The sequence below is a fragment of the Rhododendron vialii genome, chromosome 12a (genome assembly GCF_030253575.1).
Source record: "Rhododendron vialii isolate Sample 1 chromosome 12a, ASM3025357v1".
NCBI classification, from domain to species: domain Eukaryota; kingdom Viridiplantae; phylum Streptophyta; class Magnoliopsida; order Ericales; family Ericaceae; genus Rhododendron; species Rhododendron vialii.
The window spans coordinates 26,808,431-26,827,054 of NC_080568.1; the positions used below are offsets into that span (position 1 = coordinate 26,808,431).

At 36.1% G+C, this 18,624-nt stretch overlaps 1 protein-coding gene across 1 annotated transcript; it reads left to right on the top strand.

The window, feature by feature from the left end:
- Positions 1-2,437: 2,437 nt before the first annotated feature.
- Positions 2,438-4,644, top strand: LOC131309606 (probable inactive poly [ADP-ribose] polymerase SRO2). Its single transcript, XM_058336215.1, has 6 exons — positions 2,438-2,578; positions 2,704-3,041; positions 3,662-3,900; positions 4,060-4,139; positions 4,416-4,511; positions 4,621-4,644. Exons 1-6 carry the CDS (start codon positions 2,438-2,440, stop codon positions 4,642-4,644), a joined length of 918 nt encoding a protein of 305 aa, XP_058192198.1.
- The last annotated feature ends 13,980 nt before the right edge of the window (positions 4,645-18,624 follow it).

Genomic DNA, 18,624 nt, shown 5'->3' on the forward strand with positions numbered 1-18,624 from the left:
ACAAGTTGAACTCGAGCCAAGTTGTTCAGGCTCGAATTGAACTCGAGCCGAACCCGAGCCGAACTCATACCTTAACGAATACGAGCCGAACTTAACAGGGTTCGGCTCGATTCGGTTCGTTTACAGCCCTACGGTACACATGGGAATTACTCACTTTATAGGTGCAAAATTAACTCGTGGAGTTCGTCATATCTATTTGTAGGGTTGTAAATGAACCGAGCAGCTTGCGAGCTTGGCTCGGTCCGGTTCATTAACGCTCAGCTCATTTAACAAAAGCTTGGCTCTTTAATGGAGGCTCAGTTCGATTAAAGAGGCTCGTTTACTAAATAAATGACTAAGCTCGACTTGTTAAGACTCGAGCTCAAATTTTTAACTCATTTAGTAAACGAGCTGAGCTTGAGCTCCGGGCTCATTTACATCCCTATCTATTTGCTTCTGTTTATTACTCCACCATTCTCGTTCGGAGAAAGCTACCAAGAGATTGTCCCACTTAGGAAATTTTACAAATGCCAATAAAGGTTGTCCAAGAGTTACTACATGGACATTTTTTTCGACACTAATTAAAAGTTGATTTTTCGAGTTGGCCTTATCTCTTTATTATCACTATCATTCAATGGAACCAAACAAATAATGGTTCAATATTATCCACGTAAAGATAATGTGTAATCCTACAGAGCCATTAATACAATTTTCAAATTGCTCAATCCAAATTCATTTTAGGAAATTTAGAAATTGCAAATAAATATTTTCTCCTGTATGGGTGGATTCGTATATACACCTGAGTCTTACTGACATGGAACATTAAAAAATTGCTGTCTCGAGTTAGCCCCATAGATGTTTAAGGGAGATTAACAAATGCGAATAAATATCTTTCCAAATACAGGTGGATTTGTACCTGCATATACAAAATTGCCCTCTAAAGGCTGTCATATACATTATTTTGTCTCTATTCTATAATTATCATTTTGGGAAAGATAACGAATAGTAATTTAAGTTTGTCCATGTACAAGGGATATGAATTAAACAGGGCCAGGCAATTTCAATTCCTCAATCCGAATTCTTTTACGGGGGTTTTTAAATGTGAAATAAATATTTTCCTAGTACAAGTGGATTTGTATATGTTTTTTCAATTATTATTCAACCAAACACACTTTACACACACTCACATCTTTTGGTGGGGCCCACACATATTGGAAGTGTAGTGTGTGTGGACCCAATGTGAATGTGAGTGGGTTCGTGTAAGTGATTGTGTGTGATTGTAAAATGATTGGTGGGGCCCACATGCACCGGAAGTGTATGTTGGGTGGAGGAGTATTTATCACACACTTATAATGTATGAAACTCACAAGAGAATTGCACAAATACACTCACAATATATTGAATTCACTCAATCTGAAAATAACATACAAGGAGGAGGAATTTCTCTCTCTCTGTAACTCTCTTATTCTCTTACTCCACTCATATCTTTTACATAATCAGAATACATTCTTTATAGGCAAATCAAGCAGACAAGTAGATAATTTTGCAATAAATGCAAAGATCACAAATTGAAATACGGAAGCTTAAATTCAATACCCACGTTTTTGTTATTGTTCTTCTTGCAGGCTTATCTGACTTTCATTCTTCACCAACTTACCCTTCCACTTGCAGGCATTCATAGCCTCCAAAACAATAGTTCCACACGTTTCAAATCAAGCTTACTGGTTTTTTCAACAGTGTAGTGTGTGTGGGCTCCAATATAAATGTGAGTGAGTTTGTGTGATGGTAGAATGATACTACTTAATTCTAAATACACCTCCAAAAATTCTCCCCATACTAACATTGAGTGCAATTTTGTAATACATGATAAAAGGAAAAAGCGTTTAAAGAACATTTGAAGATGTTTCAAGAAACCCTTGCGGAAAATAAATGTGACGATTTCTTCGTTGTAGGATTTATGTAATGGGGCCCCCGCACATGTGACGATTTTTTCTGTCGTGGAATGTTTATAATGCCGATCTCACGTGGCATATTGCATTAGCAATTGTTAACGGACTACTCCGCAAAATTAAAAATAGCTCGTCCTTCTGTCCCAAGTGGCTCGGAGATAGAAATGTCAGGTCACAAAAGACGATCAAAATCATTATCGTCAATTGTTTTCCTCTGTTCGTTCTTGTATATTTGCTTGTGATGCTGCAGTATATGCGCGCCATCGCTCGTGTCCTCGTGGAAAGTTAGATTAAGAAAAATGAGCGCAAAGTCGAAGTAAAAAAAAAAGATTCACGTGGCGGGTCTCAATTAATTGATCAGAAACAAAGTTTAGTTTCCGTTTGGCTAATCAGAAACTTCGACCGTTTCTGTTTCTTCATCCCGATTAGTTGGTCGCACGGAATCCTTTACATATTCCCATTTTTCCTATTCGATGGCCTTTTCTTGTTGCAAAATACGAGAATACACGATGCCATGCGACGGGAAAAGAACAAGGTGGGGACAAAACATTCGGACCACCAATATATATATGACTTGGTCACTCGCTTATAAAGACAGAAGTGTAAAGCCAATGCTTAGACTATCCAAGGACAAACCGAGATTATCTGAGGTAAGGCCTTCCTTTCTCTCCTCCTGTTGGTTTTTCTGCCTTTTGTGTATATCTGCAAAGTCCTAGACTATAACTGGTTTTTAAATTCTGACACATTTGAGGTGTTTTTTTGCATGTATGGATAGATGGAACATTTTGGTGATCTAGAAGAGCGAACCTCCATAAGCATCGATGAAAACGAAATCCCGATTTCTGATTCGGAAGATGATTATTCATTTTCTTCTTCCGTTTTTGAAGAATTCGGAATTTTCAAAAGCAATGGATTGACTAGGATAGAAGAAAGTAAATGCTATAAAATCATCAATGGATGCGTTGCTCACGGTGGTGGATCAAAGGACAAAAAAGTCGCGGCTGTCCATAAAATACCATGGTCTGGTCCCAATGGGCGGTTGGAAGCTTTTCGCATTTCCCCTGCTGAAATGGTGAATAAACGCGGAGGAAATGGAAATATAAAGCACGCATGGTACGGAGGATCAAGGGACGAGCTCCGTGGAATCATATCCCATGGCTTCCATAGATGCAGACAATGATGAGGATAGTTTTGGAGTATAATTGTCTCCTCTAGAATTTGTCATGGATGGGTAAGCGTGAAACAACAGATCGAATTCGCATTATTTTTCTACAAAATCTCTTTATTAAATTTGGAGAGAAATCAACTTTTAGCTGTCCTTTTTCTTTTTCAGGGCTTGTTTGCATGATTTTGTTTGAATCTCTTTTGTCATTACTATTAAAGCAAAAAAAAAAAGCTAGAAAATTTTCTCTCTAACCAACTTTAATTTTTTGTTAGCTTTTAATTGGTCAAATAATTTATTCTTCGAATTTCTTATTTCAAAGAACAGAGGAGAAATCCCAAAAAAAAAAGAATTTCACCGAATTTTGAATGACCACTCTTGCCCAAATGCCTAACACAAGGAGCGAAATGCAGCCGTTCAAAAAAAAAAAAAAAGGGAGTGAAATGCAAATGAATTCAAATATTCAATTAAGCATTACTCGTTTGTTCCCCCTAATTTGGGAATTATTTATTTTGTGCGACTAAATTCTTTTTTTCTTTTCTTTAATTTTGGGCACTGTACACTTGTACAGGCTATTGTCATCACCTGTGGATGAATACGGGCTCCAGCATATATTGCTGTGTAGCGTAATATTGGGAAAAATGGAAGAAGTAAGGTCTGGTTCGAAACAGTTCAAACCAAGTTCAAGCGAATTTGATTCTGGAGTTGATAATCTTTCAACACCGACAAGGTTCATAACATGGGAGGCTTACATGAACTCCCGCATTTTTTCCAGCTACGTGGTCAGTTTCAGGACTCTCAATTCTAGAGGTAAAGGGACATGAAACCATTACTGTTTCTTCTTTGAATATATATGTGATTGTTATGCATATTCTAGAGGTGAAGGGATATTTACGTATAAGCATATTTGTTTTGTTGATGAAAAAGAAACGTAAAATTTCATTTGGGCTTTCCTATTGTGTTTTTAAGCTTCATTCATTTGGATTAGTCTGACTCTGATGTCATTTGATAAGGTTTCGGAAGGGATCGAACTCCTATATACAAGCACAGTACACAATGTGTAGGGTTTTTTGTTCTAATTCCCGAGCTGACAAACTTCTTACCTCCTTCAAAAATGGCGTTGATACATAAATATCAAAGCATGTTCCGTGTAAGTTCATCTTTTCTTTCTCACTTTTATTTTTTTCTTACTTGTTCACCCTGTTTGGAAATTGCAGTATGTGCAATTTTCCTCATCTAAGTTGGCCTTTTTTTTTTGCCTTTTCATTTATGCTTATGTAACCGAAAAAAGAGATAGTAAGAACTCGATTGTGCTGTGCTAACAGGAAAAAAAGATCTCACGAGCCCAATTGATCCATAGATTGAGGCAACTAGTTGGAGACGAGTTGATAAATGATGTGATCAAATTATATACCAACAAGGTATGTCGTCTCTATTCGCATTCTTCTTAGTAGTATTATTTTCCGACGAGATGTTTGCTACGGTATGTTCTGTACAATTGCATAATCAATCGTTGTGGTGTTTCTACAGCAACCTGAGGGAAGAAGTAGCTAGATATTCAGCTTCAGCAGATCCAGAATAGGGAGGAGGAGGAGGATGCAACAGCAGATTTGAGTGATCAATCGAGTTTCAAGATGAGTTGGGAGCCCAAAGCCAAATGTAAAAATGGATCCGTTTATACATTTTTTAGCATAGAATATTCTCCATGGAAGCCCTTGTCGGTGGTAGATGTTAATTATCTAATTTACTTATGTGGGAAAGTCTACAATACACATCTCTTAAAAGGGTGTACCATATGCACATATTTTATGGTTTGTTCATAACATTTTAGTGTGTTTCATAACTTTTGTTCTATAATTTATAACCTTCCAGCAGTATAATTCGTAACATTTTCATTATGATTCATAACATTTTGGTGTATTCCGTAACCTTTATACGATTCGTAACTTTTTAGCAATACGATTCGTAACATTTTCTTTACAATTCATAACATTTTGGGGGTGCATATGGTACACACTCAAATAAGGGATGTGTATTGTAGACTTTCCCTATGTTACTTTTTGTAGCATTTGGAGACGAAAAATCGTAACTTGTCTAGGTATATAATAAATATTTGCTATGTATGAATCCTTTAATTAATCAATCCATTAAGTGATGACTAAATTAATCGCATGAACGGAATCAATGAACAGAGAACGCCAGGATATACGTGTAAAATCCTAAAAGGAAAAAAATCACAGGATTGAATCAAAACACTGTACTCAATGTGTAGTTACAACCAAACATACCTGCAATTATGAATTCTCATCAATCGTCCTAAGTTTTACTTGCTGAATCCTCGTTCACCACACTCAGTGCTTTGATTGCTGCTGTCTTGAATCCACAAGCCTTTTGTTTGTCTTCCGAAATCTACCGAAGACTTAAACTTGCCTAGAAATCCATCTAGGGCTTTTCTTTGAAGATTGATTGTTTTTGAGGTAGAAAACCCCTTGAAGTTGAACTTTTTAGCACAAAGAATCCATAAATCTTCTTTTAACTCTTCAAGGTACACAAAAAACTCATGGGCTCACAGGTAGCTTCCAACCCATTCCAATACTTTCCGAAAACTCTTCACTATAAATTACCGCGCTCGCACACATTACATATCTAACAAGATTTTTTTCCACAATCCTAAACAGATTCTCTAAAAAGATATAAACGAAAATACAACTCGATAAAATAAGGCTACACATAAATGTGTGTTTTGTCATGAAATTGCCAACCAAAAGGAAGCTTGGTCTATGGGGGTTACAGAGACATTTATGAAATGTAAGCTAGAATCCTATATATAATTTTGAAACTTTATTATTCGATGATCCAGTAGTACAATAGAGAACCAGAAGAAAACAATTCCACCTAGCAAGTGTTGGTGATATCAGAATTCACAACAATGAACACCCATAAATAAAACTAGAGGCTGGGGCACACGCGATGCGTGTGCAAGTCGGATTTTTACAATATTTGTGAAAATTTGATCAAACAATAAGTGAAAAGCATTTTTTACAAAACGTTGTGAAAATCCGACTTGCACACGCATCGCGTGTGCCTCAGCCTCTAGTCTCTTTTATTTTTCAATTCAAAATTTCACCATGTTGTCCGAAATTTTGACCCAACTTCACTAACTCAGTTCCAAATCAAACACACTCTCGAGTTAACTCACTTTCACCTCCCACTGTTGATGCCGCTGACCACCATCACCATTGACTCCGTCGACCACTCTTTGCACTTGTCCAACAAAATTGAAATCACTTATTTTTTCCAACTAATCTTCCCCAAAAACAGTTTGCTATAATACAAAACAGTTTGCTATGAAACATTGAAATTAGATGCAAGTTTCTCATGCTGATGCAGAAAAAGTTTCTCATTCTTCACTGCATAGTCACAATAATATCACGGAATCAACGAATCGACAACAATAAAAGTAAGGGCAATCGATCAATCACGAATATTCTCAATTATCGGATTGCAACGAATATCGAATTGTCAATGATAGATTGGCTCAAGAGGATTTCAAAAAAAGGGATCACAACGAATAGATCACCAAAATGCAATGCTCACGTACTCTACTAATCTGAATCACAATGAAGGTAAAATGCGCAAGTATAAGTACTTACATTAAAGACTATCAGATAAAATGCTACTGTACAGCTACTACTAATATGTCTAATAACAATTATGTACTTTATAAGTCTACCTCCCAATAATTCATGACCCTACCAAGCCCATCACCCACGCGCACACAGCACCACCACTTCTCACAGCACATGCACATGCACACGCCACACATGCTCTCTCTCTCTCCCTCTGCACTATCAAACAAAACCCACGGATTCACTTTCTAAAGAAACAAAACCCATATAATAGAAGACTTTTTGCTGAACCATGTTAGTTGCCACATAGCATTTGACTACTGCTTTTGTGTGTGTGTGTGTGTGTGTGTGAGAGAGAGAGAGAGAGAGAGAGAGAGAGAGAGAGAGAGAGAGAGAGAGACTACCTTAATTGGAACAGAGCAGGTTTTGCATTGGAACAGCCGAAAGAGTGGTGAAACAAATGAGAGGGAACTGCTGGAGACGGAGCAGTTGAAGGGAAAAGGGTGGTAACTGTTTTTGGGAGTTTTTTTTGTGTGGTAAAATGTCTAATATATCCCCAAAACTAACTATTTTGTTTTGTGTGGTTTTTCTCTTTAGAGGGTATTTTAGAAAAGAAAAATACATGACAAAGGAAGGAGACACCAAATGGTGCTCTCCCTTTATATATTAGAATAGATTATAATGGACAAATTATTAAGGCTGTGACACAGAATTCTCGCTCTCTGTAAAGAGATTCAAGCACTTTACGATAATAAATCAATGCAGTACTAGAAAAGATCTATGATTTGTCCCTTTCCAGATACAACATCCCTCCCTAATTTATTGAATTTATCGTGTGTGTTTGTACCTACTCTGCACAAGTAGGAGCCAAAGTTCCATCAGAAGAACACCCTTATTTTTTGTGAGTTGTCTTACAAATTAGAGTTTAGCACAAAATTAATATATTGAACGGGGATGAAGATTGAAACTCCTGAGTTGATCAAAAAATGATTCTAATTATCCTACAAGCTAGTTTCATTTCACTCTCTCGTTATTGGCTACGACAAAACATGTAGTTTTGCTAAATGAGCCCGGATCCTTGTATCTCTACCACTTTGTGAGAATGAATAGTTTCCCCACACATGAGATGCACTCACAATATGCTGGAGCCACAAGCAATCATTTAGCAAAACTACGCTGTTTTGGGGGGCTACAATCGATCATATAGTGCATGCCTTGCCTCACTATAGGGACTCCGAATCCGACAACGTGACGATGTACGAAATTGAGACGGGATGTAAACCACAGTATATGATGTATTTTTAGTTTCCTCCAATATTTTATTTTTTCCAGAAGATTGTCATTGACAATCAAAAGAGATTTTTTTAAGTTTTGCAAGAGTGGGGGTGCAAACGTGAAAACCTATTGACGGTCTTCTTCATGCATAAATAACTTGAGGTCACTCTATGTATCGTAGATGAATAGAAAGAGCATAAGATTCTCATTCAGTTGGAATGCAAAACTCGTGAGCTAGATGGGAATTCAGGTACTATTCCCTCATTCGCCAATCATGCTTTATTATTATTATTATAATATTCAACTTATGATAAGAGAGTGTAAGAGAGTAAAAGCTAGTACAATAAGAATATTGTGTATTCTTTTGCGTAATACACCAAAAGAGCATGCGGTATTACGTGGGTTATATATCTAATACCAATGGCATAGCCAGAAATTCGCAACAATGAGGACACAATTCATGCACACGATTTTGTTGTGAAAAACACAAAATTATCTCAATCTTTTTTACGAACTTGACACACCTTCAATTTTTTTGAACTATTTTTTCTATACATGTTCCTATTTAAAAATTGTTTAACTACCAAAAAATTTTAAGATAGGTACAAAGAAAAAAATTGAAAACAATTTTATGTTGCAGATAAATGCATAGGTTCATTAAGCAACATATTTCATTTTCTAGGTCTAAACAAATCGTCTTCAACACAAAAGAGAGAGGTCTTATTAATATATTTAAAAAAATTAAAGAAATAAGGGAGAAGGTGAAAAGGAGCCTTGCTTGATTTGCATTTTATGATAAGATAGTACTCCATAATTATAATTCCATAAACATGTGGTGGTTTGGAAGCGAAGTTCAGTGAATGGAGGCTTGCTGAGTAATGAATCATTTAGTGATTTTGGGACATTGCAGGTGGTGCCCTAATACCCTATCACATATTTTTGCGGAATTCATACATTTAGTCTTATAAATCTCACATTAACATGTGTTGGAGAGGAGCATTGGGACAACATGTGGTGGTACCCCAAGAGCACTCAATGAATTTTTCTTGTTCGAATGTAATACACTAAAAGTTCTAAGATATTTTTTTACAAATAAAAAAAAAACCAAAAGCATCCAGTGAGGGGTCTGTGCCCCCACTAGTCCCCATATGCCTCCGCCGATGATGTCATTAATATGTAAGATCATTAGATTGAGAAAAAAAAGAACCGCTTGTTGGATTTGAAATTTTTGCCAACTCATTTTGATTAGGCCATTGTGGAGCTTAGAGTTGCTAATTTTAGTCATGCACTAAATATATAACCAAAAGGTGATGTGACAACTTTTAATTATGTATTGGTCGTTTTTCATACAAAAATAAATAATTAAAACTGAGCTAAACCTCAACTCAAATAGAATAGTGGTTTAAATCCAGGTATCGTACCACGAAAAACAAAAGGCTAAAAGTTATTTATTTTTAAAGTCAATTCCTAATTCAATTCAAGAAAAAGTGATTGGAGTTTGGTTAAATAAAATTATCTAAATAATCAAAAGCAAGAGAGATGTTGAATTGATATATTGAAAAGGTCTTAAGAAACCGATTACCAAAATGACATTGAATTCACGGGAAATACTACAATACACACCCCTTAAACGGGTGTACCATATGCACCTATTTTATGGTTCATTCATAACATTTTATTGTGTTTCGTAATTTTGTTTTAGAATTCATAAACTTTCAGCAGTACGATTCGTAACATTTTCATTATGATTCATAACATTTTGGTGTATCTCGTAACCTTTATACGATTCGTAACTTTCTAACAATATAATTCGTAACAATTTCTCTATAATTCATAACATTTCGGGGGTGCATATGATACACACCCAAATAAGGGGTGTGTATTGTAGACTTTCCCTTGATTCACTAAAAGCTACAAGGCCTAGTGATACTGCCAAGAAAATCGGATGTGATTGAAAATCGGACATAATCTATTGATATGAATGAATCGTCTTCGATTCTACAACTGATGAATCTAGGCACGACTTGTCTTTCCTAGGCATAGATTATTCTAGTTCTCAATTTCATGCACAGAGAATTCCGTTGCATAACTATGGATTTTACTCTTTTTGTCGGAAAGCATAAACGAAAGGCTGAAGTAATGCTTAAAGAAAAACAAAAGGGAACCGTCGCGGATAAAAGAAAGAAAAAGACAGCCACTACGGTGAATGGAAAAGAAAATTCATGTTCAGCCAATTTTTTTGAATAAAAGACAAAATAAGCCAATAAGCCAATTTTTTCCGTCTTTTAAAAAAAAAAAAATGGTTTCGGTATAGTATATGATTAATGGTGACAAAATTAATACTATATGGACGAAATTGAGATTTCATACAAACCGGTGGGATCATGTTGTAACGACCCTAATTTTGGCCCTAATTTTTTTTAATAAAAAAATTATTAATTAATTAAACTAACAAGTTTACTCGATTATTTATTCTATAATTAGTTTCATTATTTATTTAAATTTCATAAAAATCAGTGATTTCTTTTTGTTCAATATATATACATACACATACATATAAATAATTCTTTTCCCTACCCAAACCTAACACTACGTACCCATCCCAAAATTTTAGGAACCATGTTTCTCCCCTCCCTCTCTCTCTCTCTCTCTCTCTCTCCCCTTTGGCCGAACCACCTCTATCTCCTCCCTTCCCATTTACTCCAATAACTGCCCACCACACCACTCTCTCCTCATTCTCCACTCCCTCCTATACAAGCCTTCCTAACCTCCGAAATTCACAAAACATTTACACCGTCACCACTGTAAATTAGTAGGATAAAGAGAGAGGACAGCCAGCCCCGCAGCACCTCCTCTTTCGGACAACTCTTCCGGCCCGTCACCATGCACCGAGCCACCTCTCGGCCCCCACCATCATTTGGTTAACCCACTCCGGCAGCCACCTCCTCTCCCCACCATCGGACTCCTCCACCCTCTCCGGCCCGCACCCACCACCACCCCGCCTTCCGTGACCCGCCATTTCAGCCGTGGGTGTGTGCACAGTGCACACGCAAATTGTTTCTTGTGTACGCCGCACCGCGGGCCCCGACGGAGTATTGCCGGACGCCGCCTTGAGATTTCGGAACCACCACGGCGATCTACGGACACCGTACAATACTTATCCGGATTTAGAATTGCAATTGAGGTAGTTTTTCGGAAATCCGAAATCTTAATCTCCATTTTAATGGAGTTAGGACTTAAATTTAAAGTTTATTGAAGATGATAACCTACTGTTAAATTGTCAATTTATTTTTAGTCTTGTTTATATTAAAATTCAGTCCGGTTGTGCTGGAATGATTAGTGTTATACCCTGTGAAAATTTATGATCGTTTAACAAGTATTTGATTGTGAAATTACTATTGATGATGGATTGTTGATTTGTATTTGAGTGAACGTTTACGTGCTTAATAAATTATTGGGGTAGATAAATGTTTATGAAATATTAACAAGAATATTTTACTAGTAAAAATTTATTTAGATTGTAAACAAGAAATATTTTAGATTATATATTAGTTAATCTTTAACCCTAATAAATATTCACTAGAATAGCCTCGCATAATTTTGTTGTTATGAAAATCTCATATTAATATTTAATATAGTTAGTAAATACTGAATTTACCAATAAGTATTTTCCAATAAAAAAATTAGTTTGTAAAATCTATGAATAATATGAGAGTTAAAGATAATGTTTAAATAGTGGAAATGTTTTATAAAATTTCTAAAATGAGAGAAATAGACTTAATTTTAAGTGTAGTAATTAATTGTTTGACTGAATATTTATTTTGTTACTCGCATGATTAATTCTATGACAGGATTAATTTTCTCGCATAATAAATTTTATCGCATGGTTATGTGTTGTTAGCACTTTTCGTTGAAATGTTGAACTGTGTGATATTTTATTGTGGTTGTAGATTGGACAAATAGGTTCACGGGGTGGTTACGAGTAGTGAATCATGTAGACGATGATAAGTAAATGAAAAATGGTAAAGTATTGAAATTAAGTGTGAGTTGTGGATTGTGTTTTGAGCCATGACGATGGCAAGGGTAACCAATGGGGCCCTGTGTTGAAATGGGTAACCAATGGGGCCCAGTGTTGAGAAATGTCGTGACGTTAATGTATGATACGTCATGAAAAGTTTCTCTTGGGAAAGAGAATGGGTCCCATGAGACGGTTATAGTTAGCGTGGGGTAGTGGAAGTCCGACCCTAATGTACGATGCGTCATGGGATGACTCGATCCTCCTGTTATGGTCTTAAGTGAGAACATACTAGATACATAATTTAGTTGCGCTCACCTGGGACCCTGGTACAGGATAAGCAAGAGGAAGGGTGGACCCATGAGACGGTTGTAATTAGTGGATGTGGGAGGAAAGGATCTCGTGGAGAGGATCCTTAGATTACATGTAAGATGATGGATAGTAAAGAAAAGACGATGTGTTATTATTCTGTACCTTCCGTGTATTATGAGTTATTATATTATTGATCTACATGCATATTGTGGTATTGGGTTTTAGAATTTCTACTTGGTGAATTATCACTTAGGATACGTTTGTATCCTGGCAAATCGTTTGCTTCGGCGTTCAATTTGCCAGAGCGTGCAGGATTCTACAGTAGAGCTGTTGATAAAGGTGGGACCCCTGGAACGAAGTCTGGATCAATGTTGCTTGGAATTCGTGTCAAAACTCGAGTTGCTCTGGAGTTACTTTTGTTAAATAAATGTACATAGATTTTTGTATTATTTTGAAATTGAAATTTTTGTATAAGGATAAATGGGGGCCTAAAAGTTTGTAAAATTCATCATATTTTAAGAATAATGCGCCTGAAATTATTTGAAAAATCGGGGCGTTACAATTCTCAAAATTTTCCCTAGATTTTATATTAAGTGAACAGTTATGAATGGTTTAGGGAAAAGAGAAGTATCCGGGTGGGGGTAGGAAATACCCCACCAACAGATTAGGAAACGTTTTACTATTAGTATAATTCTATTTTATTACAGAGTAGTACTACCTATAAATATGTGATTAGGCGAGAGTAGGGTTTGCACTTAGAACAGAGAGAGAGAGAGACGGACCAGAGATCTTAACAACAGAGAGAGAAGAGAAGGAAGAGAAAAGAGAGTTTTTGGCCGAAATGGCCATAAATTGTAATCAAATTGGAAGAATACCCATCTTTCTAAACGTTTTGTAAAAATATGTTATCGCTCCTTTTCAAAATGCGTTAGGTTTCTTACGTGGTAAAGAGTCCAAGTCAGATTTATAAGTATTATAGCTCCTTTTGGAAAGGAGCTACTACAAGAAATTAAACAATTGCCGACTAAAATTTCCGACTAAATAAAATTTAGTCGCCAATTGTTGAACCATTACCGACTAAATGAATTTTAGTCGGTAAATGTAAATAAATCCAGACTAAAACTATATTTAGTCGGGGAATATCAATTGTTTCCCGAAATTTAAAAAACAATAAATGAAATAAATATGCCGACTAAATATTTTAGTCGGTAAAAGTGAATAAATGCCGACTAAAACTATATTTAGTCGGGGAATATCTATTCTTCCCCAAATTAAGAAACCAATAAATGAAATAAATATGCCGACTAAATATTTTAGTCGGTAAATGTAAATAAAGGCCGACTAAGTCTATATTTAGTCGGGGAATTTCCCGAAATTAAAAAAACTAATAAATGAAATAAATATGCCGACTAAATATTTTAGTCGGTAAATGTAAATAAAGGCCGACTAAGTCTATATTTAGTCGGGGAATTTCCCGAAATTAAAAAAACCAATAAATGAAATAAATATGCCGACTAAATCATTTGGTCGGAAAATGTACTTTTTTGCCGACTAAATTATAATTTAGTCGGGGAATATATGTTTTTTCCCTTTTTTAAAACTTTCAAGAAAGACGGTAATTGTTCGACTACATTGATCACAATGCAACCTTCCCGATCGAAACCATTCATTTTTTTTTTCTTCTTAATCATAACATTCTCGTAAAATTTTGGCTCGATCGGAAAAACAAGTTCCGCCTTTATCAGCACATAAATTCTTTCATAAAAAGAATTTTACTGTCCAATCAAGTGTCTATCCATATGTGGGTAACTTCATTCTTGGTACGAATGATCTAATTTGTATTACGTCCAATGTAGATGATTTTGATTGCCAAAAAAGGCCTCAAGTAAGGCTCGGTTAGTACACTTAAACATCTCTGAAGGCATTAAATGTCTTTCGATCAGTGTGGTCGCCGATATCTAATGATCTCCAATTTTTTGTGACAATGCTGTAATCGGTAAGACGTAAAATCCTAACGGTTTAGATCGAGCATTAAAAAAAATGAGCCGGCAACTACCTTTAAAATCTATACATTGATTTTACTTGTTTCTGAATCAAAGATTTTGGGTTATAGTCCAATGTATAGTAGCCAGATGATCGTAACATAATCACAATGATCGATTCCGTTCATTTTGTTGTACTTCGTGTTTTAATCATTCTCGTAAAATTTTGGGTTTATTGGGTTTTGAAACCCCCTTTATCGAGACGCAGATTCATTATTAGAATATGATATTTTACGTCTGATAATGTATTTCAGGATAAGAGATTTACTTCATTTTTGGTAGGAATGATTTATTCCCTCTTACGTAAAAGATAGATGGTTCTGATTTAAAAAAATAATAACTTAGGCCGCCCTTGAGCTGTGCACTATAGGGGCTTTAACCATTTTTTTTATCTGCACGACTTTAAACTTGGAGCACTTATTAGCCTATTTATATATTAAAAAAATATGATTAATCCGTTTGAATCGGTACGAAGATTATATTTTTTTGATTATTTTATCCTAAAGGGTCATAATTAATTTTTGCTTCCAAAGACAAATGTGAGAGCCATAGAACAAAATGAAAGAGCAAGTATTTAATTATGAGAGTCCTAGAGACAAATATTAATTATGACTCTTTTTTAAAAATAAGATCTTCACAATTTAAATAAAAAAAAAAATCTTTGCCCCTTTTTTATTCTGTTTGAACCGGTATAAAGATCTTATTTTTCTGATCATTATAAATGAAAAGCAGATACTTGAAACAAAAATTAAATATGACTCTTTAGAAATAATATGATTAGAAAAATAAAATTTAGAAATTAAAATAAAAAATGAATTACTTCAAGTTTAATTTCAAAAATAATGTTGATTCATTCACTTAAGGAGTATAAAGTATCAGAAATGATTCTCACACAGAGAATTTTGCACATATCTTACACATACATTTTTGTGGGGTCCATATCGAGAGATCCCACAAAATAATCCGAACCACTCATCTTTTTAAAAATATTTTTTGGAGGGTTCCTGCAAAAATCAGCTCCAACGGATATCGGTAAGAGCTTTCTCAGAAATCGTAGGGCGAATCATTCTATTTTTCCCTACGAATTCTGAGGAAGCCTTTACCTGTTGGAGCAGATTTTTTATAGGAATTCTCCAAAAAAATATTTTAAAAAAGATGAGCGGTTCGGATCATTTTTGTGGGACCCCAATATGAGCCTCACAAAAATATATGTGCAAAATATGTGTAAAATTATCTATGCAAGTAGCACAGTTGATAAAGTATATAAATTAAAATTGCATACTTTGAAAACAAGTACATGGCTAGCTGATTGGTAAGTGGCTGGGCATGCGGACAGGAGGTCGGGGTTTCGAAACTTGGCAATGTCACTTCCCGAATTAAAAGGGACAATACGGAATTCCACGTGGCCGTTCGAGGTGCCACATCATGCCAATGTGGAACATTCTTTTTCTGGTGCTGACGTCACATGGAAATTACTATTAGTGACTAAAGTATTTGGTCGCTAATGATGTATATTCACCGACTAACAGGATTTAGCGACTAATGTTTTTTAATGGGGGAAAAGGACATTTGGCGACTAAACCGTTAGTCGCTAAAAGATTACATTTGCCGACTAAACCCTATTTAGTTGGCAAATACATTTGCCGACTCACATTCTCCGACTAAATTGCCGACTAAATTATTTAGTCGGGAAAATCCTTTGGCGACTAAAAAGTAGACATTCGGCGACTAAAACGTTAGTCGGGAATGGTATAATTTGTTGTAGTCGTAGCCACATGTGGTTTAGAAGGGCTAAAACCTGGGGTCTGTTCCTTTCCGAGCTCTGTAGGTTGCCATGGTAATCAAGTTGAAGTTCAACAACTCCAAAGAATGTCTACATTAATGCCTAGCTCTTGCAGACAATGTTTTTATGTCTTTGTCAAGGATGTTGATCGTTAACCCTGTTATGGTTAAGAAAATAGGCGATGTCAAAACGCCGCATTGAGGCGGTTATGCTGGCATAATGGTTTGTGGTGGATGTTATTGTAGCCCCCCAGAGAGGAATGGAATTCCATTGTAGTGTTTAGGTTACTTTCTTTTACTACTGTCATTCTTGGAACTAGTAATTATTTAGGTGTTTCGAGTTGCGGAGGGGAACAGATCATCTTACGCCAAACGGTCCAAACTGCATACTGTTCATAGCTCCATGGAAATGGTTTGGTAAATTGAGTAATTTAATTGTCTGTTTCGTAATTTGTTTCAACTCAGTTTTTATTCTGCGCAGAGTGCATATATTAAACTGCTAACAAGCATTCAGGGCTGGCCCAGACACAAGCTCCAAGAGGCTTGGCCTTGAGCATTTCAAGAATCTTAAATTTTAGGGGCTTGTCAATATTTTTAGGGAAAATGACGGCAAATGACGTGTTTTGATAATTAATACCCGTCAAGGATATTTTCAGCATTAACAAATGTTCTTAGCATGTTCTTAGCGGGTATTAATTATCAAAACGCGTCATGAGCTGTCATTTTCCAATATTTTTATTACTTGGGTTTGACTCGTTTGAGTAGAACTCTTTTTTAAGCTCAATAGAATGAAAAAGAAGAAGCCCAATTGGAGATAATAACCATTTCTTTTTCAAGGGCTGACTCCGCTAGGCAAGAGGACCACTACTGGGATTATTGTTCTACTAACTGATGACCAGGGGACTACTCTGTCCACGACTGGACTGACCTATTTCGAAAGAGTTGCTCGTCAAGTGCAAGAAAGGATCTTTGCCGACAGGTTACTGGCCTCGTAGGCCTACCCCACCCTAGCCCTGGGTCGCGCACTTGAAAAAAAGCATTAAATTCCTCCTCACTCTCGAGCCTTGCCTCTCTTCTTTGCTAAGTTTCTTTCTTCTTCAATCGATTCATAAGACAGACGTCCTCTTTGAAATAGGAAAAGAAATTTGGAAGGAAAACATCTACAGATCGGAGTCGTTCAACAGTCAAGTAAGAAAGATAGATTGGATTGCCTAAAAGAAGGTAGAGGATAAGATAAGATTTCGAACTCTTTAGCCTCATTGGCCCCAAGGACAGATCAATGATTGAGATAACCTCTAGGAGCTTCAACTCCTGGAATTTGCTTTCCCTCTATGGCCATGACCTCGCTTCGAGTATGAATCTGAAGCCGGTTGGACGCTTACTACCTCATAACCCAGAGACGGATAGCTTCATAGCTTACCACCAGCTAGCCACTAACCCCTAGATAGATTGTTAGTTGGATTATAGCCCAACCCATCATCTCATAAGCCCAAGTGCTCAACCCACCATCCCATAACTCTTTTCCAAATGCATGGAATGCGTATAAAGTGCTTTTGACTATACCGGTTAGTGTTGTCACGGAAGAAAAAAACTTTTCAAAGTTGAGATTGATCAAAAATTACCTTCGATCAACCATGTCACAAGAAAGACTAAATGAGTTATCCATATTATCAATTGAAAATGACTTGGTGAAAGAGGTGCATTATACAAATTTAATTGATACTTTTGCTTCTAGAAATGCAACACAAGTAATATTCAAGTGATACTCATGCGTTCTTGAGATAATATGTATTTGCCTATTTGGAGACTTTGTATTTTGTGTTTGTATGTAATGATTAATAGAATTTTATATTGGTTTGGCTTTCTCGTATTATGATTGTTGCTGTAAAAATTGTTAAGTATTAACTCTTTAATGACATTTTTTTTTATTAGGTCTTGGACACTAAAAACCCTTGGGCCGGCTTTGCATTCATGACCTATTATATGGTTGTGACTTTGTGATGGTTAACCAAAATCCGGGGATGTCACAAAGCAACTCCCTGTAGAGTGTTGTAGGGCACATCCGGACTGCCCAAAATTATTTCCAGTGATCTAGATTAAAAACGAACTCTTCCATGGAAAAGTTAACTCTTCTCTAACTATTTCCTGAAAGATTTTGTTTTTAACCCGGACTATTGATTGCCAAAATAGACGGTCCGGATGCGCCTTGAAATGGTCTAGTGTTGTAGGGCACATCCGGACTGCCCAAAATTATTTCCAGTGATCTAGATTAAAAACGAACTCTTCCATGGAAAAGTCAACTCTTCTCTAACTATTTCCTGAAAGATTTTGTTTTTAACCCGGACTATTGATTGCCAAAATAGACGGTCCGAATGCGCCTTGCAATGGTCTAGATGCGCCTTATAGGGCGATGTACCCATGGCATTGCTCAATAACTCAAACCTGAGTTTGGTTGGGTATATAGTGATGTAACCCACCC

Excerpts from the sequence above, each read along its gene's own strand:
- LOC131309606 (XM_058336215.1), top strand. The coding sequence starts at position 2,438 with ATGCCATGCGACGGGAAAAGAACAAGGTGGGGACAAAACATTCGGACC. Across the intron at positions 3,901-4,059 it reads CAGGACTCTCAATTCTAGAG|CTTCATTCATTTGGATTAGT; the intron begins GTAAAGGGACAT and ends TGTGTTTTTAAG. Across the intron at positions 4,512-4,620 it reads TCAAATTATATACCAACAAG|CAACCTGAGGGAAGAAGTAG; the intron begins GTATGTCGTCTC and ends GTGTTTCTACAG.